Genomic DNA, 23,028 nt, shown 5'->3' with positions numbered 1-23,028 from the left:
TGAAGTAGGGAATACCTAGCAAGTAGGAATCTTAGTCACACAAACTATCTCACCTCTCTCTCTCTCTCTCTCTCTCTCTCTCTCTCACACACACACACACACACACACACACACACACACACACACACACAAGCAGTGAACATGAAAAATCATTTTTCATAAATTCTCTTTTTTCTGGTACTTGGGCATAAACACAGGGCTGGGTCTCATAACTGGTGCTATACCACTAGAGCTACACCTTCACTTTCAAGTGTTTTGCTGGTTAATTGAATAATCTTGGATTTGTCTACCTGGGATGGCTTCAAACTTCAATCTCACCTGCCTGAGTAATTAAGGTTACCAGCAACTGCCATATAAATTCTTTAAATTTTCATATTCTAACCACATCACTACTGTCATGGGTACAGTTGTGAAAAAAGTAAATGAACAAACAAAAAAACCCTATGTATAACTTTGTATTTCAACCAAAAACTCTTCAAATGGATTTTGTTTTCCCAATGAGGAAAAATAATCAAATGAAATTAAAAACCTACATGATTTCCACCCTAATAGAATTCAAGAGCAACAACGAGCAGGTTTTATGAAAGCAAGCTATCAATCTTCCATCCCTTCTTGTAATTAATCCTGAATACAGAATTCTGAATTATCTTCCAAGTTCTCCAAATAAAATTACTAACTGCACTTCCCTTTAAAAAAAAAAATAGGAAATGGCGCTGTGGCTCAAGTGGTAGAGTGCTCACTTTGAGCTGAAGAGCTGAGGGACAGTGCCCAGGCCCATAGTTCAGGCCCCATAACCAAAAAAACCAAAAAACTAAAAATAAATAAATAAATAAATAAGCTGGACACTGGTGCCTTATATGTATAATCTTACCTACTCAGGATTCCTGGAAGAGATCTGAGGATCAAAGTTCGAAGCCAGCCTGGGTAAGACAGTCTGTGAAGACTCTTACCTCCAACTAACCAGCAAAAAGGTAGAAGTGGAGGTATGGGTCAAGTGGTAGACCTTCTGCCTTCAGTGTAAAAACTGAGTTCAAGCCTCAAAGCCAGCACAAAACAAAAATTTACAAAAAAAAAAAAAATGACAAAGTGGAAACGTGATGACACAAATACCATGCCGTGGGAGCTGGCTGCAGTGTGACATTTTCCAAATACCAGCAAGCCCTGGCCTCCCCACTCCCGTGTGCGCAGGCGCATTAGACGCAGTAGGCCAGGCTCCAGTGTGGCGCAGATGTGGCACAGGCGCACTGGGAGCAATGGGCCGGGCCGGCTCAGGGCTCCAGGCCTCGTTAAAGCAGGGACCTGGAAGCTCACCCACAGTGGACCCCAAAGGTGAAGCATAAGGAAAAATGGCTTACAGAAGCCAAGTTATCTCTCTTCTGGGGAATCAACTGTTTTCCTCCTCCCTAAATCACAACCGGAAGGCCCACTCCTCCCCGCGGAGGCCGCCACTTCCCTCGGGGAATGGCGGCATCAGGAACCGCGAGCTACAGTCTGAAGTTCTAGAGGCCGCTTACCGGGAGCCCCCGACCCAGTTCATCTCTCCAGACCTTCCTGACGGAAGCCACTCAGACCACCGGGCCTTGGGACGCTGAGGACCTCCGGCCTGGGCCAAGCCTGACACCTCCCCTCTCGTCGTTCCCTGCGGGCAGACACTCCTTCCGGTTCAGGTCCTGAGGCCCGCTTCTAGACAGCGTTGGGCCTGCACTTCCGGCCAGGAGTGCGCTTCCGGCCAGCAGCCTCGTTTAGCTAGGGCCTCTGGGAGCCCTGTGGGGAAGCTGTGCGGTGGAGACCCAGAGACCTGGGAAAAAGAAGTTCAAAGCCAGCCCAGGCAGAAAAGTTCAGAAGGCTTCATCTCAAAATGACTAGCAAACACAGGTCAGGAGGTGTGGTTCAAGTAGGCCAGAAGCCTTGAAGTTAAACCCTAATTTGTTTGTTTTTTTTTTAAAAAAAGGTAAAATCTTCCTTTAGCTGTGACAGTCCTAACATTGTAAACTTACCAGAAAAAGTCCTTGAAGCAAAAATTGGATTTTACGGCTTATTTCTGTATTTTGGTTTTCTTTTGGTCAAAAAGCATGTATCTTACAAACTGACTTACAACCACTTGTTCAAAATAAATGCACAAAAGTGAAGAATAAGTATTCTCCAGCGCCAGTAATCAGTTACTCAGGAGGCTGAGATCTGAGGATTGCAAGACAGGGCAAGGAAAGTCTATGAGACTCTTATTTCCAAGTAATCACCAAAAAGCCACAAGTGGAAGAGTGGCTCATACTAGAATGCTAGCCTTGAGTAAAAAAAAAAAAAACCTCAAAGAGCCTGGTGTCAGTGGCTCATGCCTGTAATCCTAGTCAGGATGCTGAGATCTGAGGATTGCAGTTCAAAGTCAGCACAGGCAGGAAAATCTGTGAGACTCTTTATCTCCAATAAGCCATTCAGAAAAGTGGCACTTTGGCTCAAGTGGTAACTCACTAGCCTTGAGCTAAAGAGCACCCAGGCCCAGAGGTCAAGTACTACTACCCTCCCCCCCCCCCCCCACACACACACAAAAGCTCAAGGAACAGGGCCCAGACCTTGAGTTCAAGCCCTAATACCGTCACCAAGGAAAAAAAAACAAAAAAACAAAAAAAAACCCCAAGCCAGGCACTCACACTTGTAATCCTAACTACTTAGGAGGCTGAGATCTGAGGATCACGGTTTAAAGCCAGCCCGGGCTAGAAAGTTCATCAGATTCTGTCTCTACTAAACCACCAAAAAAGCCACAAGTGGAGCTGTGGCTCAAGTGGTAGAGTGCTAGCCTTGAGCAAAAGAAGCTCTGGGACTGTGCTTGGGCCCAAAATTCAAGCACCAAGGCAAGACTGGCAAAAAAAAAAGTTGACATGACTTTTTATCCCAGAGTGATTCCTGTAAACCTCACAAAATAATACATTTTCTAAGTCATTGAGAACTAGTATCAACAATAAAACAATAAGATTGTAGCCCAGAGTGCATATCTTTGTTAATAATGTAAATTCTGATGTTTAAAATGATCACAATATATCTGTAACTGATTTAGAACTGATGAATTCACACTTATAAGGAAATTTGCCTATGGCAGGGAATGGCTGATGGTTTTTGTTTTGGGGGTTTGTTTTTGTTTTGTTTTTTTGTCTGAGGCCAGGACTTGAAGTTGGTGTCTGATGTTTTTGATCATTGGCTGGCAGTCTGCCACCTGACCCACTTCTCTCCCCTGAGGATGTTTCTCAACAACTAAACCACACAGTTAAATCAGGAGCAATATACCTTTCCAGTTGTTCAAATATGATTTTTTTGTTTTGTTTTGTGTTTTAGTATTGGAATTTGAACTCATGGCATTGCACTTGATAAACAGGTCCTCTACCTCCCAAGCCATAACCTCAGCCCTCTTTTGCTATAATTATTATTTTGTGTGTTCAGGCATTTACAACAGTTCAGGTACCTGAATTTAGTGTTTCAGTACTATCAGATTTCTTGCTCACGACTGGTACACTACAACCTGAGCCATGCTTCTTAATCCAGCATTTCTTTTGTGCCAGTAGCTTTTTTGTTCAAGGCACTCTACCACTTGAGCCACCTCTCCACTTCCAGCTTTTGAATAGTTAAGTGGGAATGAGTCTCTCTCATAGACTTTCTTGACCAGACTGGCTTCAAACCACAATCCTCAGATCTCAACCTCCTGAGTAGGATTACAGGAGTGAGACATCAGCACCTGGCTTCCAGTCTATCATTTTGCTGTCTGATTTATTGGAGATGGAATCTTGCACATTTTTCTGACTCAGCTGGCTTCAAATTTCTATCCTTCAGGTCTTACCTCCTGAGTAGCTAAAGTTATACACATGAACCTAGTGCCTAACTTACTTTATGTTCCAGCTAGGGCCACTACAGACTGATCTTTCCGATAATCTGTGATGACTGGCACATGTAACCACATCCTGTTTACCCATTGAGATAGGTGTCTCCCTACCTTTTTGCTTCCACCACCAAAGTAATTATAAGCCACTTCTTCCGGCCCACTTTCAACATACTGAAACTTGACTAAATTAACTGGGAGGAATAATTAGCTCCGGGATTTTCTGAAGGCTCACAAAAATATAATTTGTTGGAGAAGAATCAAGAACTTGAGAGGTAAGTGGAATTATCTCCGTTTCCTGACTGATTTCTTCCACTACTAGGAGGCAGTGGGAGTGGTGAATTAGTCTAAGATTAAAATATGAGGCACTTTCAGACACAGTATTAACTGTAATTTCTTTCACAGAGGGTTTGATTCCTCAGCACCACATAAGCAGAAAAATAAAAAGCAGGAAGTGGGCTGTGGCTCAAGCAGTAGAGTGCTAGCCTTGAGCTGAAGAGCTGAGGGACAGCGCCCAGGCCCAGAGTTCAGGCCCACGACTGGACCCCCCCCCAAAAAAAAACAAAAAACAAAAAAACACCAAAGCTCATCTTCAGTGTGCTTGTGCTTGCAATGAGAAGGGCTAACAAGAATGATAATAAGAATCAAACACCGTGCTATTTTGGGGCCAGTAGAGCAATTAGGTAATCTCTTGGGATAGGAAAGAGTTCAAGAAAACAATACAGTACTGATTATTTTTATTTTTTTTTTAGCATTTGTTGGAAAGGAAATCCATTCCAAATTTTTAACACTTAACATCTGTTTATAGAAATTACTTTCTGTTTCAGGCGCCAGTGGCTCACGCCTGTCATCCTAGCTACTCAGGAGGCTGAGCTCTGAGGACCACGGTTCAAAACCAGTCCAGGCAGGAAAATCCGTGAGACCCTTATCTCCAATAAACCACCAGAAAACTGGAAGTGGTGCTGTGGCTCAAGTGGTAGAGTGCTCACCTTGGACAGGGCCCAAACCCAGAGTTCAAGCCCCACGACCAACAACAACAAAAAAAGAATCAAGACAGGAGCAATGTACTTAAGTATCAGCCTTTCCTACTTTGAGCATATTGTTCAATTATGTAGAATCTTTTCTTGGCCTCAGCTGAAGTCTTGAGCCATAGTTGAAAATTTCCTGATCCTTGGTAACAGGAAAGAGTAAAGGGTAGTGGTGGCATTTAAATGATAATAGGTCAGGACCCCAAAGTCTCAACATAGATCTAACATTGACTCTCCAGTTCTACCAACTGTCTTTCAAGCTTCCTTGAACCTTAATTCTGGTAACTGAATTTTTATTTATTTATTTTTATTTTTTGTGAGTCCTTGGGCTTGAACTCTGGGCGTGGGTGCTATCCCTTAGGTCTTCAGCTCAAGGCTAGCACTCTACCACTTGAGCCACAACACCACTTCCGGTTTTCTGGTGGTTAATTGAGATCAGAGTCTCACATACTTTCCTGTCTGGGCTGGCTTTGAACTGCAATCCTCAGATCTCAGCCTCCTGAGTAGCTATGATTACAGTTATGAGCCACTAGTGCACAGCTGAGTTTATTTGTTTTGTTTTTTTTGGTTGGTCATGGGGCTTGAACTGTGGGCCTGGGCGCTGTCCCTCAGCTCTTCAGCTCAAGACAAGTGCTCTACCACTTGAGCTACAGCGCCACTTCCAGTTTTCTGGTGGTTTATTGGAGATAGGAGTCTCACAGTCTTTCCTGCCCAGGCTGGCTTTGAACTGTGATCCTCAGATCTCAGCCTCCTGAGTAGCTAGGATTACAGGCCTGAGCCACCAGCGCCCAGCCTGGTTTTTGTTTTTTTTTTTTGTAGGTCGTGGTGCCTGAACTCTGGGTCTGAGTGCTGTCCCACTGAGCTACCTTTCCAGCTCCTAATTTTTTTTTTTTTTTTTTTTGGTTGGTCATGGGGCTTGAACTCTGGGCCTGGGCGTTGCCCCTCAGCTATTCAGCTCAGGACAAGTGCTCTACCACTTGAGCACCACTTCCAGTTTTCTGGTGATTAAATGGAGATAAGAGTCTCACAGACATGGGCTGGGAAGATAGCTCAGTGGTAGAGCTCTTGCCTTGCATGCCTGAGGCCCTGGGTTTGATTCCTCAGCACCACATAAGCAAAAAGAAAAAAGCCGGAAGTGGCGTGGCTCAAGTGGTAGAGTGCTAGCCTTGAGCTGAAGAGCTGAGGGACAGCGCCCAGGCCCAGAGTTCAGGCCCCACGACCGGACCCAAAAAAAAAAAAAAAAAAAAAAGAGTCTCACAGACTGTCTTGTTCTTGCTGGCTTTGAACTATGATCATCAGATCTCAGCCTCCTGAGTAATTAAGATTACAGGTGTGAGCCAACAGGGCCGGCTGAATTTTTTGTTTTTTTTTTTATTTTATTTTATTATTATTGTTTTGGGTCCGGTCATGGGGCCTGAACTCTGGGCCTGGGCGCTGTCCCTCAGCTCTTCAGCTCAAGGCTAGCGCTCTACCACTTGAGCTATAGCGCCACTTCCGGCTTTTTTCTTTTTGCTTATGTGGTGCTGAGGAATCGAACTCAGGGCCTCAGGCATGCAAGGCAAGTGCTCTACCACTGAGCCACCTTCCCAGCCCCAATTTTTTGTTTTTAATCTTCATCACTTTCCTCATACTTGATTCTTCCTTCTCATAAGTTTCTCCCCCGAAGGAATTCAAAGCTCATTTGAATTAAAGCATCCCAGTCTCATAAATTGGTGAAGTGGCCTATTTACTATAGTTGACTGCTGTCCTATTCACATCTCTAGTGCTTTGGGTCTAGATTTCTTATGCCTGCCCCAGTTCCCCGCCCCCCCACCCCATATGGCTGTCTCTAGTTGTTTGCCACTGATGGGAGTCACTTGTGGCCACTGCCAGCTGCTGTCTAACCTAGGCATCTTTCTGTGTATCATGTTCTGCTTTACTGAACACCCCCCCAAGTTAGATTTACCTTTGTTCCCCATCTGTTCTGTTACAGTTAACCCTTGTATGAGTCCCTGTCAGGAGACACAGCATAGATTATTATGATTTACAAATGCAAAGTAGTTTAGTTCTGTATAAACCAAAAGCATGATCTGAAAAGCATGTTGTTTTTTTTTTTTTTTGGCCAGTCCTGGACCTTGAACTCAGAGCCTGGGCACTGTCCCTGAACTTCTTTTGCTCAAGGCTAACACTCTACCACTTGAACCACAGCACCACTTCCTGCTTTTTCTGTTTATGTGGTACTGAGGAATTGAACCCAGGGCTTCATGCATGCTACACAAGCACTCTACCACTGAGCCACACTCCCAGCCCTTATTTTTATTTTTTACTATAACCACTATGATCCCATGATCTTCACAGACAGACTTGGAAAATCCTTGACTAGGACAGTGGATTGTGCTGCTGATATGCTCAGCTATCAAAGAGAATCGCATGAAGTAGTCACCTATGTTTTAGCAAACCCAGTGAACTGAATGCAAATGAAGATTCTCGGATTTAATATGAGTATATAGCAAAGAAAGAGGGTTTTTAAAAATTTTTTTAAAGCTTAACAATATTGATATTTAACCAGGCACCAGTGGCTCATGCCTGTAATCCTAGCTACTCATGAGGCTGAAATCTGAGGATCCTGGTTTAAAGCCAGCTCAGGCAAGAAAGTCCATGAGTCTCTTATCTCCAATTAATCAGAGAAAAAGCCAGAAGTGGCACTCTGGCTTAAGTAAAAGAGTGTTAACCTAGAGCAAAAGGAACTCAGGGACAGTGCCCAGGACTATATTTCAAGCCCCAGGACTGGCAAAAAAAGAAAAAAAAAGGAGAGGACTGATATTCAAACAAGGCCCTGTAGCACACTCCTGTAATCCTAGCTACTCAGGAGGCTGAGATTTGAGGATGAAAATTCAAAGCCAGCCTGGCCAGAAAAGTGAGAGAGATTCTTATTTCCAATTAACCAACAAAATGCTGAAAATAGAGGAGTTGCTCAAGTGGTTGAGTGCCCATCTTGAAAAATCTAAGGGCGAGTTCCCTGGCCTAAGTTCAAGCCCAGTACTGGCACAAAAAAATATGTATCTATATATATCTACAGAGATATAAATATAGGTTTATGTGAATATATAGAAAAAAATATGTATCTATATACATCTACAGAGATATAAATATAGGTTTATGTGAATATATAGAGCCCATAAAGAAGTATAGATAGATAGCTATATAGAGAATATAGATACATGTCTCTATAGATACAGGTATCTATATTGATACTTATGGAAGTAAGAATAGTTTTTAGTCATGACTAAGTGAATTGTTAAGATCAGCCAACTCTAAGCCATGTTTTAGGGCTGGGATGAGCTTGCCTAGCAAGTGCAATGTCCTGGTTTGCCCGGGAGAACAGCTCCCTTCCCCTCCCTGACTTAACGAAGGGCAGCACACTGCCTTATCAGAAATCCTTGGAAAAAACTGTCAATCACCTGTAACTGTCAATCACCTGACTGTGACCCAGGCTTTGAGGTCACTTCTGCATCTGCTGTAGCCATTCCTCCTCCTCACCTTTCCCTATATACTTTCTCTAATAACCCTAAATATTAATGAACTCAATTCTCCAACCAAAAAAAGCCTAAAAGATTGTATCAAAAATAAGATCCATCCATTATTTGCATTCTGTTTAATTCATTAAAGCTTTCACGAATTACGATATAATCTTTGAATATATTACCTGTATGTCACATTTATTAACCAAATAAAAGATATTAATCTCTGACCTTAGATAAAAGAATTCAGATACAGACATTTGCACAAAATAACATACCTTTAGATACAAAGAACTGACAAGAATGTCATAAAGGCCATCAAGCTAGAATAGAAAATAGTCCTATTGCAAAAAGAAGAAGGAGGAGGAGGAGCAGCAGCAGCAGCAGCACAGTCCCAACCATAGGATCTTTCTTTCCTCCACCACCCCATTAAAAAAAAGGAAAGGGGCTGGGAAGGTGGCTCAGTGGTAGAGTGCTTGCCTTGCATGCTTGAGGCCCTGGGTTCGATTCTTCAGCACCACATAAGCAGAAAAAAACCAGAAGTGGCGCTGTGGCTCAAGTGGTAGAGTGCTAGCCTTGAGCTGAAGAGCTGAGGGACAGCACCCAGGCCCAGAGTTCAAGCCCCACGACTGGCAAAAAAAAAAAAAAAAAAAAATTAAATTAAATTAAAAAAGAAAGAAAGAAAGAAATGAACCTGTAAGCGTACGTTTTCCAGGTTTCATTTCCTAAATAAATAAATAAATAAGTCTCACAGACTTTCTTGTCAGTCTGGCTATGAACAGTGATCCTCATATCTAGCCTTCTGAGTATCTAGGATTACAAGTTTGAGCCACCAGTGTCCTGTTCTTTTCTTCAATTTTTTTTTTTTTTTGTGAAAATACTGTACAGAGGGGTTACAATTACATGGGCAAGATAATGAGTACATTTCTTTTTTTTTGGTCTGTTGTGGGGCTTTCTTCAGCTCAAGGCGAGCGCTCTACCACTTGAGCTACAGCGCCACTTCCAAGATAATGAGTACATGTCTTATCAAGCATTGTAGCCTCCTCCTTTGTTTCCCCTTCCCATCCCATCCCATCCTCCCCCACCCCCCCCCACCAAAGTTGTAAAGTTCGTTTTTGACAAAACGATTTGTACATCTCATTGTTGCAATGGGTCTACCTGTATTCCTATTTAAACGATTTGTTTTTTCCCTTCCCCTCCACGAATTATACTGACATCAAATACAATGAAAGCAGGGGTTATACCGTGGGGGAGGGACATACAAACAACAAAGAAATAATCTTATAAATGTGTTAGGAAGTAAGCCAGGCCCAAAGAAACATAGGTCCCATGGTTTCCCTTATTTGCAATAACTAGTATATGTCTGAGTCAAGCAGAAAAGGTCAGATAAGTTGGTGTTAGGGAAATGAACCCTAAGATAAGTATTCAAATGTTTTTTTCTTCAATTGTTTTTGTGAAATGGTAATGCTTATGTTTCAGTCTTTCATTTTACAGCCTGTCCCTCCCCCGCCCGCCGCCTATAAAAAGGCTGGCCACCAGTGGCTTACAATTGTAATCCTAGCTAGCTACTAAGCAGGCTGAGATCTGAGGATCCTGGCTGAAAGCCAGCCTGGGTAGAAAAGTCCATGCCATGAGACTCTTCTCTCCAATAAACTACTCAGAAAAAGCCGGAAGTGGTGCTGTGGCTCAAATGGTAGAACACTAGCTTTGAGCACAAAATGACTCAGGGTCAGCACTTAGGCCCTGAGTTCAAGCCTCAGGGCTGGCAAAACAAAACTAAACAAAACAAAAAAATACTTTTCATATTCTAGCCCAGAGGCTTGCTAATTTCTGTAAAGGGTCAGATAGTCTGTAGTCTGTTCCATACACTCAATTCTGCCAGTACAGCTTCAAAAATGCTGTACACAAGACTCAAGTGGTAAAGGACCTGACTAACAAGTATAACAACCTAACTTCAAAAGCTCAGCACTAAAATAATCCTTGGACAAGAAGTAAATGTGTCTGTGTGCCCGGGCCTGGGGTTGCAGCTTAGGGGTAGAGTTATTGCCTAGCATGGATTCCATTACTTGGCTCATTTCCGACTAGAAATTTGCATATATGTTGTGGGGAGAAGTGGAGAGAGATTAAAAACATGCTTTTTTTTTTCAGATTTAAAAACTACACTTAGTTTTGCCTAAAAATTGCACTTGTTAAATGTGACAAAATTTCGCTTAACTATTGCATAGTTGAAGTCCCATTAGGGAGGCGACTTTAAAAATAAATAAATAAGCACGATTTTTATCAAATAGCCAAAACAAAAATAGGAAGTAGCCATTAGAGTACTTCTAATTTTAAACACACACATACACACACACAAAACCAGAAACTTCCAGAAAACACTGGAATTCTTGAAATGAATCCAGTTGGTTTTGCAGATGGTTACATTTTGATTATAGTGCTACACGCCTCTGGGAGTAAATGTACAAAGGAAAAGAGTAGAAGTCAAACTCCAGTCTCGTTCATTAGTCCCCGCGTAAAAAAATACAAGTGCTTACTATCTCGATGCTCTGCAAACAAAACAAAAACAGCTAGGAAGCTGGAAGGCTTTTATGGGAACCCAGAAACGGTGGGACAAAGGGTGGACAAATGCAGCAGTGGTACTCATTAGACACTATGTTGAAAAAGAACTATACAACATGTGGGGGAGAGGTCAGCAGGGAGCAAAGGAGGGAAGAGGTGACACTGATCAAAAAAGATAAGGACTGATTACCTAACTCATGTAACTGTATAGCTCCTCTGCACATCACCTTTCTAATTATGATAAAATACAAAGATGCTGCTTAGATCCATTTTTGTAAAAGGACAAGCAAAGTGCAGGCGTGCAGAGGTGAAGGTGGAGGTGGGTGGGGACTAGAGGAGAGGCGAAGAATTTTCTTATTTGTTTTCTTAACACCGAAGACTTTCCTCCTGTTGATTTACCGAGAACTTCCTCCATTGCACAACCAGACCCGGGCTCCCAAGTCTTCTATCTTGGATTCTTTCTCTCCTCCCACGCCCCTGCCAGCTCGTCTCTGTCTCCCTGCGCTCTCTCCACACTGATTTTTACATGGTGTGTCTTTGGTCCCTCCTCCCTCCTCTCCCAGCTCTCTTTCCCCGGAGCTCAGTAAAGCCCCTGCTTGGGGTGTGTAGTCTCAAACTTCTGTGGGTTTCTAAGTGACTCTGGGCATGCTCAGTGGCCAGCCCGAGGCTGGCCTGATTCGACCTCTCCCAAAATAGACTTTCTTTTTAACTCCCCCCAACTCCTGTGTAGGGATGTCCTTCGCTTCGCTCTCCCCCCCCCACCCCCCTTTCTGAGGTTCGCAGGGAAAGGCCAGGAGGATTCGGAGGTTCCCCCGCCCCTCCCGCCCCGGCAGCCAATGAGGGTCCAGGGGGCGGGGCCTGGCCGGCTGGGCGTCCGGGGGAATCTTCCCCGCAGACGCGGCGGCGGCGGCAGCGGCGGAGTCGGCCCCGCTCTCTCGGTCCCCGGCGGCGGCGGCGGCGGCGCACCGCGGAGCGCGCCCGTGCACGGTGGAGGAGGAGGAGGAGGGCTGCGCCTCCGTAGGATGCCGGAGGACCTCCCGAGGCCCGGGCTGGGCGTTCCTGCGGAGCCTTTGTGATCGCAGCCGCGGGTGCGGGTCGCGGGGGACGATGCTGCCCATGCTGCACGCCGCGGCGCACCGCGGGAAGTGGACCCGGCCCGGCGCCGCCCGGCGGGCCGCCTGCCTGCTGGCCGCGGCGTACGCGCTCAAGACCCTCGGTCCCCTGGTCGGCCAGCGCCTGAAGCTGAAGCCGGCCGGCCGCGGGGAGCGAGCGGCTGGAGAGGGCCGGGGAAGACCGCATTGCGTCCAGACCCGGTGCGGGAAACCCGCTCCCGGGTTGAACGCGGATTTCTGCAGGCAGCTGCTGCAACTTCGGAAGATTCTCTTTCCCAAACTTGTGAGCACGGAAACCGGCTGGCTGTGCCTCCACTCGGTGGCTCTCATCTCGAGAACCTTCCTGTCCATCTATGTGGCCAGGCTGGATGGGAAGATCGTGAAGAGCATCGTGGAAAAGCAGTCCCGGACTTTCATCTTCCAATTGATCAAGTGGCTCCTGATTGCCATTCCTGCCACCTTCGTCAACAGTGCCATACGGTACCTGGAGTGCAAGCTGGCGCTGGCTTTCCGAACTCGCCTCGTCCATCACGCCTATCAAACCTACTTTACAAATCAGACCTATTACAAGGTGATCAATATGGATGGGAGGCTCACCAATCCCGACCAGTCTCTGACTGAAGATATCATGATGTTCTCCCAGTCCGTGGCCCACTTGTATTCCAATCTGACCAAACCGATTTTAGACGTCATCCTCACCTCCTATACGCTCATCCAGACGGCCGTGTCCAGGGGAGCAAGCCCCTTGGAGCCCACCCTCCTGGCGGGACTTGTGGTGTATGCCACTGCGAAGGTGCTGAAAGCCTGCTCCCCCAAATTTGGGAAGTTGGTGGCAGAAGAGGCGCACAGGAAAGGCTATTTGCGTTATGTGCACTCTAGAATCATAGCCAACGTGGAAGAGATTGCTTTTTACAGAGGACATAAGGTAAGATAGGGCTTGAAAGGTTATGGGTGAAACGTGAGACGGTTCAAGCAGCCTGTGCAGCAGTAAATACCATCTGTTATATTGGTTGGGGTGTGTGTGTGTATGTGTGTGTGTGTGTGTGTGTGTGTGTGTGTGTGTGTGTGTGTGTGTGTGTTTGCTGCTGTTCTTGTTATTTCATACCCTCAAGTGACATGGTTCAATTTTTACCTAATGTATGCTGAATATAAGGACTGTATTTTTTCACCCTTCCTTCCTCTATTCTTGTCCTCCTCCCAACCCCCCCCCCCCCCCCGCAAAAAAAAACAGTTCAGCTTCCTGGTATTCATTTTGTTAAGCACTTACTTCTTACTTGTTCAGACGAGTTACACCATCGGACTCCTTTCCTTAGTTTGACATCCTCTGGTCAATTTATTTGTGTAGATAATGCATAGAAACCTGTCTTATGTTTTCACGTATGTTTGTATTTTCCACACAGAGGTAAAACATGGTCCCTTTGCCTCTCTGTTGCACTGTTAATGGACCTACTTCCTTAGAATTTTAGATCCCTTTGATCCTTAAATTTCTGTTAAAGCTATAGACCTCCATTATCCTTTTAAATCACAAGCTGTTAAAGAATTATAAACTGCCAACTTTTCTAAAGTTTCACTAAAATGGAGTTTAAACAGGAAAGTCTACATCATTTCAGTTATACAAACAGAAGCAAAGTTATCTCCAAAGCATTTTCTCCAAACTTGTAATACTAACTTGGTTAAGCGGTTCTAGTGAAGGTGAAGGAAGTATGTATTTGTAAACTAAGAGTAAACTCCTTTGTGTGGATGGAACAGGTGGGATGGTATTATTCCTGGTTGGTGTTGCTCCTTTGCTTTTGAAGAGAAGGGGTGCCATGCTTTCATGTAGGAGTTTTGACAACTCTGAGGTCTGTCCAGTGATGGAGCCTTTTAAGTCCTAGGAAATGCAGGGGAGGGCTTTACAGAATGACATTTCCATTACTCTTAGTTCCTGCTCAGCACCAAATTTTGACATATTATAAAAAGAGGAAGTGATATTAAATACTGCCAGCAGTGAGAAAAAAGCTGCAACTAAAGAGGAAGCAAGTGTGTGGGGGGGGGGAGGGGGGAGAATTTTAGGATACTACTACTTTTCAGTATTGAAGATCTTGAAGTAATAAGCAGGTCCTCCAAACAATTAGCACAATTACATAAAACTGTAGTGTATGGCAGGAACCTCAGAATGGAGGTTACAGAGGTCAGGCATTTTGAAGGTGGTACATCTGAAATCTGCATACAGATGCCTTGACAAATGACATGGTAAGGTGTTTTAGATCTGAAGATAGTATTTTAAGTATCAGGCAGAATTGCTTACTTTTTAATGTATCAATAGTTATCAGAGTTGTTTAACAAAAACAGCCTGAAGGAAAAAGTTTCAATGTTAGGACCTCTACTCCTGCTTGAAAATTGGCCTCATATGTTGAATTACTGCTGATTTGTTACTGTTTTTGAATCATTGAACTTGATGTAAATTACAGTGTGCTGTTTGTTGCACAAAAGAGCATTGAGCCAATTCAAAAGAGATGTGTAACTCTATTTGTTATGTGGTTGTTTTTAGATACTTTTGGAGTGTTCAAGAACATTTGACTGTTTATTTGGGTCTTAGAGAATATCATTTAATCTTAACATCATAGAGAATTTGAAGCACCAATTATAATTTATGTATATAGACATACTTGTGTATATATGTACTTGCATATCTATTTACACACATACATGTACACGTGTCTATACACACATAAATAACTATCGGTATCTCTATCTTTTTATCTATCTATCTAGTAGTGTTGAGAATTGAACCCAGGGCCTTATGCATGCTAGGCAAGCACTTTACCACTGAATCCAACCCTCCGCTCACTAGTACATATTTCATTATGTTAACATTATATTTTCATTATATTATTGAATAGCATGTTTAAAAAATAATACATATATAACCCAAACTAAACAATGACTAATTCTAGTAGTAATCTGCATTTACTGGTAAAACTCACCAATAATGTTTACTACAGTAATCAAAATGATTTAATATGTCTAGAACATTTAGAGAAAAATCCTCAGTTGCAGTGGATTGTTTTGCAGCTAATGCTGGATTAATTCTTATCTCTTTCCCTCTATAGGTAGAAATGAAGCAACTCCAGCAAAGTTACAAAGCTTTAGCAGATCAGATGAACCTGATTTTATCCAAACGCTTGTGGTACATCATGATAGAGCAGTTCTTGATGAAGTATGTTTGGAGCAGCTGTGGACTAATTATGGTGGCCATACCTATTATCACTGCAACTGGCTTTGCAGATGGTGGTAATGAAACTTACACTTAATATTAAATATAGAGTGAACATTATTTCTCTTGAAGGTATCAAGTTTTGCTAGTTTTGTGAGTGAAACTGTATATGTAGCCATTATTCTATGGTTATCAGTAGTCAGAAACAATGGCAGACAGCAGTGTTCTGTAATGAGACCAGCAGTGTAAAAAAAAGAAACAAGTGGCTCAAAGGACTGTTGCAATTCTGGAATATTCAGAGATCCCTGTGCAATGTTGATGGCAGTCTGCCTTAAGCAATCTCAATTATATTCTCTAATATAGAGTGATTTTCTAGTTTGCATTTCACCTTAAAACAAATGCCATCAGAAAAAAGTAAAACACAAGTTCTCCCTCATGTTTAGTTCTTTACACTCCAGTCATATAAATATAAATAATAACATAAAGTATTAATAATAATATAAATACTCTTAACCCAGTATTCCCTGATTTGTTATATGAAAAGTAGGCTGGAATATTAGATAGCCAAGAATATTGTTTCAGAGCATGCCAATGCCATGAAATTCAGGCCCTACTGCTTGCTGATAACACAGATAATCTCCTTTGTGGCATGACTTGTGATTCTTTTGGATCAAGGTTTTCAAGCTGCACTTCTGTAATTCTGTCCTATCAGTGCCTCAGCAATCTCTACAAACATTTTCCATCCTTTGTAATAACTAAGAAATATAAGGGCAAGAAAGAAAAAAGCAAATACGTTGTATAATGCTCCAAAGAGAATTGTGGTCTTAGTTGTTAGGATGGAGAAGAATTATAGTCGGACCTCTATATCCATAGGTTGGCATCGAAGGATTCAACCAACTAGAGATCAAAAATACTTGAAAAACAAATAAATTCGATTTATAGCATGACCCAACGGTTCATACCTTTAATCCTAGCTACTCTGAAGACTAAAATGTGAAGGTTCGTGTTTCAAGACCAACTCAGGCAAAAAGTTCATAAGACCCCATCTCAACAAATAAAAAAGCTAGATGTAGTGGTGTGCCTGTCTCATTGAAGGCAGGAAACATACATAGGAAGATTATAGTCCATACCAGCTTAGACAAGAAAACGAGACTCTATCTCAAAAATAACCAAAACGAAAAAGGCTAGAGGCATGGCTCAAGTGTTACAGTGCGTGCCTCATGAGTACAAGGTCTTGAATTAAAACCCTAGCACCACTGTCAAAAGAAAAAAAAAGAAATTTTACCTATAAGCATTACAAGCATCTTGTATTATGCTAAATAGAACACAGTATAACAACAACCTATATTTAGATACTATAAATAATATAGATGTGATTTAAAGTATATGAGGATATAATTTATATATAATTCATGCAGCATTTTATATAAGAGATTTGGGCACCTGTGGACTTGGGTATTCCCAGGAATCATTTTTGGAACCAATTCCCCTTTCTATCCCCCCTGGGGATACCAAGGGATTAATCTATTTGAAGAAGCAGTATTTTCTCTTTTTTTTGTTGGTCATGGGGTTTGAACTCTGGGCTTGGGCGCTGTCCTTGTGCTCTTCAGCTCAAGGCAAGCACTCTACCACTTGAGCCACAGCACCACTTCTGGTTTTCTTGCGGTTTATTGGAGATAAGAGTCTCACGAACTTTCCTTCCCGGGCTGGCTTTGAACCGCGATCCTCAGATCTCAGCCTCTGAGTAGCAAGGATTACAGGCGTGAGCCACTGGCGCCCGGCTGAAGAAGCAGTATTTTCTGCTCTTCTCCCCAAATAAAACACCCTCTCCTCTTTCAAAACCACTTGACTGAAATTGGCCTTAGTACCAAGGAGCCAGACAAAAGCAGAGGCTTTGCTGTGAATGAGAGATTTCTGTTCAGATGTTGGCTCCAGCTCTTCCTATTAAGAACTTCTTAGTTATATTAATTAAAACTCTATAAGGTACAAAAGCATGTGGTACCTGATATTTAGTGACAACATGGAGAATAATGGAAAGAACCCTCACTATTTTAATTAGTTGTCACGTACAATTAAGCATTACCAATTTGATGAAACTGAATTAAAAATAAAAAGTAGAAATAATATCCTTTAATGTTTCAAAACAACGTTTCAACATTTTACCAGATTTACAAAAACACGTCAAATTTGAGTACTACTCCACTAAAAGTGTTTGTTTTAGTTAATTAGGATTTATCAGTCCTTCTTACCGTAAGTACTGTATATATGAAATATATGTATATATACATATATGTCACACATCTAAATTTGCTCATAGACAAGTGGAGAATTGAATTTTGTCTGTTTTTAGGTTTTTAAACTGTGCCAGAGGAAAAAAGTACCATTTAAAAAGTTTCCCAGATGCTGGTGGCCCACATCTGTAATCTTACAAGACTGTGGTTCAAAGCCTTCCCAGACAGAAAAGTCTGCAGACTTTTATCTCTAATGAACCACCAAAACAGCTGGAAGCAGAAATATGGCTCAAGTGATCGAACACCATCTTTAAGTAAGAAAAAGTCAAATGAGAGCATAAGGCCCTACGTTTAAGCCCCAGTACTAGCACACACAAAAAGTTCTATTACAAAAGGTATTGTTAAGAATTCTATTTTACACATATCTTTCATAAGTAAAATAGTATTCGAGAGAAAAAAGATGATTAAAAATCTAAGGTTCTAAGATTAGTTTTACTAAGATATTTGGTAACATACTCTTTCAAAAGTTATTTCTTATACTGATATTCTTTAAAAAGCTTCAGACATATACGATGGAGACAATTCTAAGACAAGATTATAATGTAGTTTTGTTAGCAGTGTTTGGTCTTACTAGAAAACCCTGGAGTATTCAATACAGAATAGAGAAAATGCATCTATTAATGGTGACAAATTAACCCCACAGAGACTAGTAAAAAGTAAACAATCTATGCAGAGAATCTAACAAGCTTAGTTAACAAGATGTAATAAGATATTTAAAAATAAATCCTACCAATCCTGAAAATGCCATATTAAAGGAAGGGTTTAGATTGAAATTGTTAAGTGAAATAAAGTATATTAAAGGAAGGGTTTAGATTGAAATTGTTAAGTGAAATAAAGTATTTCTTAAAACTTCCTTCAAAAGAAAAAATATGTACAGACAAGAGCAATGCAAAATTTGTATATAAGAAAAAATGAAGCCGGGCACTGATGGCTCATGCCTGTAATCCTAGCTACTCAGGAGTCTGAGATCTGAGGATATTGGTTCAAAGCCAGCCGGGCAGGAAAGTCCGTGAGACTCTTATCTCCAATAAACCACCAGAAAACCAGAAGTGGTGCTGTAGCTCAAGTGGTAGAGCATTCGCCTTGAGCTGAAGAGCTGAGGGACTGCATCCAGGCCCAGAGTTCAAGCCCCATGACTGACAAAAAAAAAAAAAGAAAAGAAAGAAAAAATGAAATCATATAACATTACTTGAAAATATGCTTATATATATATATATATATATATATATATATATATATATATATATATATATATATATATATATTTTGGGGGGGTCCGGTTGTGGGGCCTGAACTCTGGGCCTGAGCGCTGTTCCTCAGCTCTTCAGCTCAAGGCTAGTGCTCTATCACTTGAGCCACAGCACCACTGCCGGCTTTTTTTCTTTTTGCTTAGATGGTGCTGAGGAATCAAACCCAGGTCCTCATGCATGCAAGGCAAGCACTCTACCACTGAGCCACCTTCCCAGCTCGCTTCAATATTTTTATATTTAAAGATATGTGTTTATAATGTTCGTATATATTTTTACTACATATTTATCTATAGTGGCCTAACACATGAAAATATGATTATCTCACTTAGACAAAATATTTTTTGTGTATGATTGCCATTACTGGGGCTTGAACTTAGGGTCTCATGCTCTCACTTAGTTTATTCCCTCAAGACGGTTCTTTACCACTTATATTATACCTCCACTGATTGACTGGAGCGAAGAATCTCATGGACTTTTTTTTGTCTGGACTTGCTTCAAACCTTAGTCCTCAGATCTCATCCTCCTCAGAGTAGCTGAGTTTACAGGTATGAGCCACCAGTGCAAAGTAATTTAAGATAATGACTTACCTTAGAGCTTTTAGATCTTGGAATTATATTCCATATTTTCTAATCTATTCATCCATCTGAATTTACCTTTAATCCTCCGTGTCTATTATGTTAGAGATGAAGTACATGAAAGTGTATATATTTTAAGGCAAAAAGCGGTGAAAAATGATTCGAAGCAATAGCAAAAAGAAAAAGGCACAAGAGGGAGAATAAAAAAGAATGGAAGAAAGGAGAAAAGAAGCCCAGCACTGTTCCAGTCTTGGTCTGCTGGTCCTCTTCATTCATCCTTGGGTTGTTTTGCTTAGGAGGCTGTGGCCTTGGACAAATAATTTTTTTTTTGTTTCAGTTTTAAAGATTAAGATCACATATATAAAACTTAGAACCATACTGGCTTCTAGAAGATGCTCAATAGCTGGTTGCTTATATGATTAGCTTTTTGCCATCCCTTGTTACAGACACCTATCAAGGGGCACCTAAGATACTGCTCCTGACAACTGGTAACTGACCCTGTGCACACGCCTGTGATGGATAAATGAGAGTTGGCAAATCAGAAGGAGCAAATAAGAGAGGCTGCTCCTAGAGATGGAGCCTATAATCTCCCCACTACCATGGGTGATATTTTTACCTCCAAAATGTACCTTTAGCAACACTGCTCATTCAGCATTATTTCTTTATTAGGTTTTATAATCCAGTAACAAATAAGTAAAATGTATCATGGGCAATTTGAATATAGTAATTACATTTCTGTTGAACAATTACCACGCTATTAATGATGAGTACATTACAAAGACATTTTGTGTGTGTGTGCACGCACGCGTGTGCATGCACCCATGCGAGCACCCATGCGCATGCTGGCCCTGGGGCTTGTATGCAGGGCCTGAGCACTGTTCCTAGCTTTTTTTGGGTGGGGGGTGCGGTCATGGGGCCTGAACTCTGAGCCTGGGTGCTGTCCCTCAGCTCTTCAGCTCAAGGCTAGCGCTCTACCACTTGAGCCACAGCGCCACTTCCGGCTTTTTCCTTTTTGTTTATGTGGTGCTGAGGAATCAAACCCAGGGCCTCATGTATGCAAGGCAAGCGCTCTACCACTGAGCCACCTTCCCAGCCCCTGTTCCTAAGCTTTTTGTGCTCGAGGATAGCACTCTGCCACTAGAGCCACAGCTCCACTTCTGACTGGTGGATAATTGGAAATAACAATGTCAAGGACTTCACTGAATGGGTTGGCTTAGAACTAGGATCCTCGGATCTCATCAGGATTACAGGTATGAGCCACTAATCCCCTGCTTTTTCAAAGACTTTCTTTCACAGTACTAATTAGCTAAGCATACAAGTAGTTACAATTGCTCCCAGTACAACATATGTGCTAACAAGCATATATGTCACTAACATGAAGGAGTAGAATTGAACCATACTAATAACCCAGAACATTCCATAAGCCTTCCCCAGCCCTGCTATCTCCCCTCCCTCCCCCACAGCAAAGGCAATCATTGATCTGACCTTCTTGCTATAATTATATTTGCTGGCTTTTGAACTTTAAATACCATTACAAGTATGTGTTTTTTAGGGATTGGCTTTTTTTCATTCAGCATTATTTTTATGAGATTCATCAGTGTTATTGAGAATACCTCTAGGTTATTTATTTTCTCTGCTATACATTCTTTCCCATTCTGTTACTTTATCTTGTTGAGAATAGACATTTAGATAATATCCAATTTTGAGAATATTATTAGCAGTGTTAATAAGTATTTTTGTATGTGCCTTTTTGGTGCCTTCATCTATGTGCTGCCTTCAACTGCTAGACTATGTTATGGGTTATAAATGTGATCAGCTTTAGTGATTTTGTAGTCTTTTCTAAAAAAGCTCTTCCAATGTACATTCCAATTAACAGTGTGTGAAAGTTTCTCTTTGCCTGTGTTTGATAGTGTCGATTTTATCACCATATGGTGGCAATTCACTGTGGTCTTAAACTCTGAATGAAGTATTTTGGCACAGACGTGTGTGTGTGTGTGTGTGTGCGCGCGCACGCGCGTGCATTGTGTGGGGATACTGGGGATCCTTTTATTTGCTAAGCATGAACTTTAGTACTTGAGCCAGACTCCAACTCCTTTTGTGTTGGTTATTCTCAGGTAGAATCTCATTTTATGTCCGAGCCAGCCTGGGCTGTGATCCTCCTATTTGTGCTTCCCTGTGTCACTGGGAATGACTGTATATCCTACATGGCCCAGCCACTGGTTGAGATGGAGGTTTGTAAACTTCTTTGAGCCTGGGCTAGCACTGCACCACAATTTCGATCTTTGCTTCCCAAATAAGTAGGGTTACAAATCTAGGCTGGTGCGCTTGGCTCATTGAGATGGCCTTTATTGCGAAGTGTCTCTTGTGCTTACTTTTTTTTTGGGGGGGGGGTCCGGTCATGGGGCCTGAACTCTGGGCCTGGGCACTGCCCCTCAGCTCTTCAGCTCAAGGCTAGCACTCTACCACGTGAGCCACAGCGCCACTTCCAGCTTTTTTTTCTTTTTGCTTATGTGGTGCTGAGGAATCGAACCCAGGGCCTCAGGCATGCAAGGCAAGCGCTCTACCACTGAGCCACCTTCCCAGCCTGAAGTTTGTAATTTTAATCCACTCCAATTTATCAATAGTTTTCTTTGTTTTGTTTTTGCTTTTTTTTGGTCGGCTGTGGGGATTGAACTCTGGGCCTGGGTGCTGTCTCTCTCAGCTCTTCAGCTCAAGGCTAGTACTCTACCACTTGAGCCACAGCATCACTTCCGGCTTTTTCTGTTATGTGGTACTGAGGAATGAAACCCAGGGCCTCACGCATACAAGGCAAGCACTCTACCACTGAGCTACCTTTCCAGCCCCAATAGTTTTCTTTGTGATGGATAGTTTTATGTCTTAGTTAAGAAATATTTGCCTAACTGAAGGTCATAACTCTTTTCCTATTTTATGTTCTATAAATTTAGTTGTTATTTCATTTTCACATTTAGATCATTTAGAATTGATAATTATATATGGCACAAGTTGAAGCCATATACTTTTTGCAGAGATTCATCAAGATGACAAAGATAAAAAGCAAACAAAGAAGAGTCTCAAATTATAAGTCAAAAAGTATGGAGGAATCATATTACTATTTATTTAAAAAACCAAGCTACTTTATTTTTAGAACAGTTTAAGCTCTGTAAAATAATGGATCAGAAAGCATAGAATTCTCAAATATCCCCTCTCCAGTTGTTTCCTCTATTCTTTACATCTTAATGTTGAATATTTGTTATGAAGGATAAACCAATATTTATTACTAACTAAAATGCACAATTTCCGTTAGGGTTCATTCTTGGTGTTGTACAGTTGTAGGGATCTTGATAACTGTATTTTGATAAAACATTAGCCCTTTCTTTACCTTCTTGGTGAAGTATACAGTTATGGGACTAGTTTTCAACAGTTATTACTCTCAAAACTGAGAAGTAGCAGTAATAAGTATAATATTAAATACAGAATCCTTAACTGGGGAATATTCTATAAAGTGGTTAAAATGTATGTGGCAAAGAAAGTAAAGTGTGTTGATTTAGGATACAAAATAGGTGAGTGATTTTAGGTCATGGATGGCTTTTCTCTTCTCCTCCCTCTTCTCTTCTCTGCTCTCCTCTACTCTCATCTCCTCTCTCCTTGTCTTTCC

General features: G+C 41.8%; 2 protein-coding genes across 2 annotated transcripts in view; one reads left to right on the top strand and one right to left on the bottom strand.

Moving 5' to 3' along the window:
• Redic1 (regulator of DNA class I crossover intermediates 1) overlaps window positions 1–1,646 on the bottom strand; it is an 84,487-nt gene extending 82,841 nt beyond the window's left edge. Inside the window, exon 1 of the mRNA XM_070038831.1 lies at window positions 1,515–1,646. Coding sequence (XP_069894932.1) covers window positions 1,515–1,537 — 23 coding nt within the window. The 5' untranslated portion in view covers window positions 1,538–1,646. The remainder of the gene's footprint in view (window positions 1–1,514) is intronic.
• Window positions 1,647–11,946: 10,300 nt separating this feature from the next.
• Abcd2 (ATP binding cassette subfamily D member 2) overlaps window positions 11,947–23,028 on the top strand; it is a 69,123-nt gene continuing 58,041 nt past the window's right edge. The window contains exons 1-2 of the mRNA XM_070038830.1: window positions 11,947–12,986; window positions 15,154–15,334. Of these exons, the coding sequence (XP_069894931.1) occupies window positions 12,057–12,986; window positions 15,154–15,334 (1,111 nt within the window). The 5' untranslated portion in view covers window positions 11,947–12,056. The remainder of the gene's footprint in view (window positions 12,987–15,153; window positions 15,335–23,028) is intronic.

The sequence above is a fragment of the Dipodomys merriami genome, unplaced genomic scaffold (genome assembly GCF_024711535.1).
Source record: "Dipodomys merriami isolate MVZ:Mamm:240054 unplaced genomic scaffold, mDipMer1.0.p SCAF_10, whole genome shotgun sequence".
NCBI classification, from domain to species: domain Eukaryota; kingdom Metazoa; phylum Chordata; class Mammalia; order Rodentia; family Heteromyidae; genus Dipodomys; species Dipodomys merriami.
The sequence above is the reverse complement of the archived record's forward strand: the minus strand, read 5'-3'. Positions and strand labels throughout refer to the sequence as shown.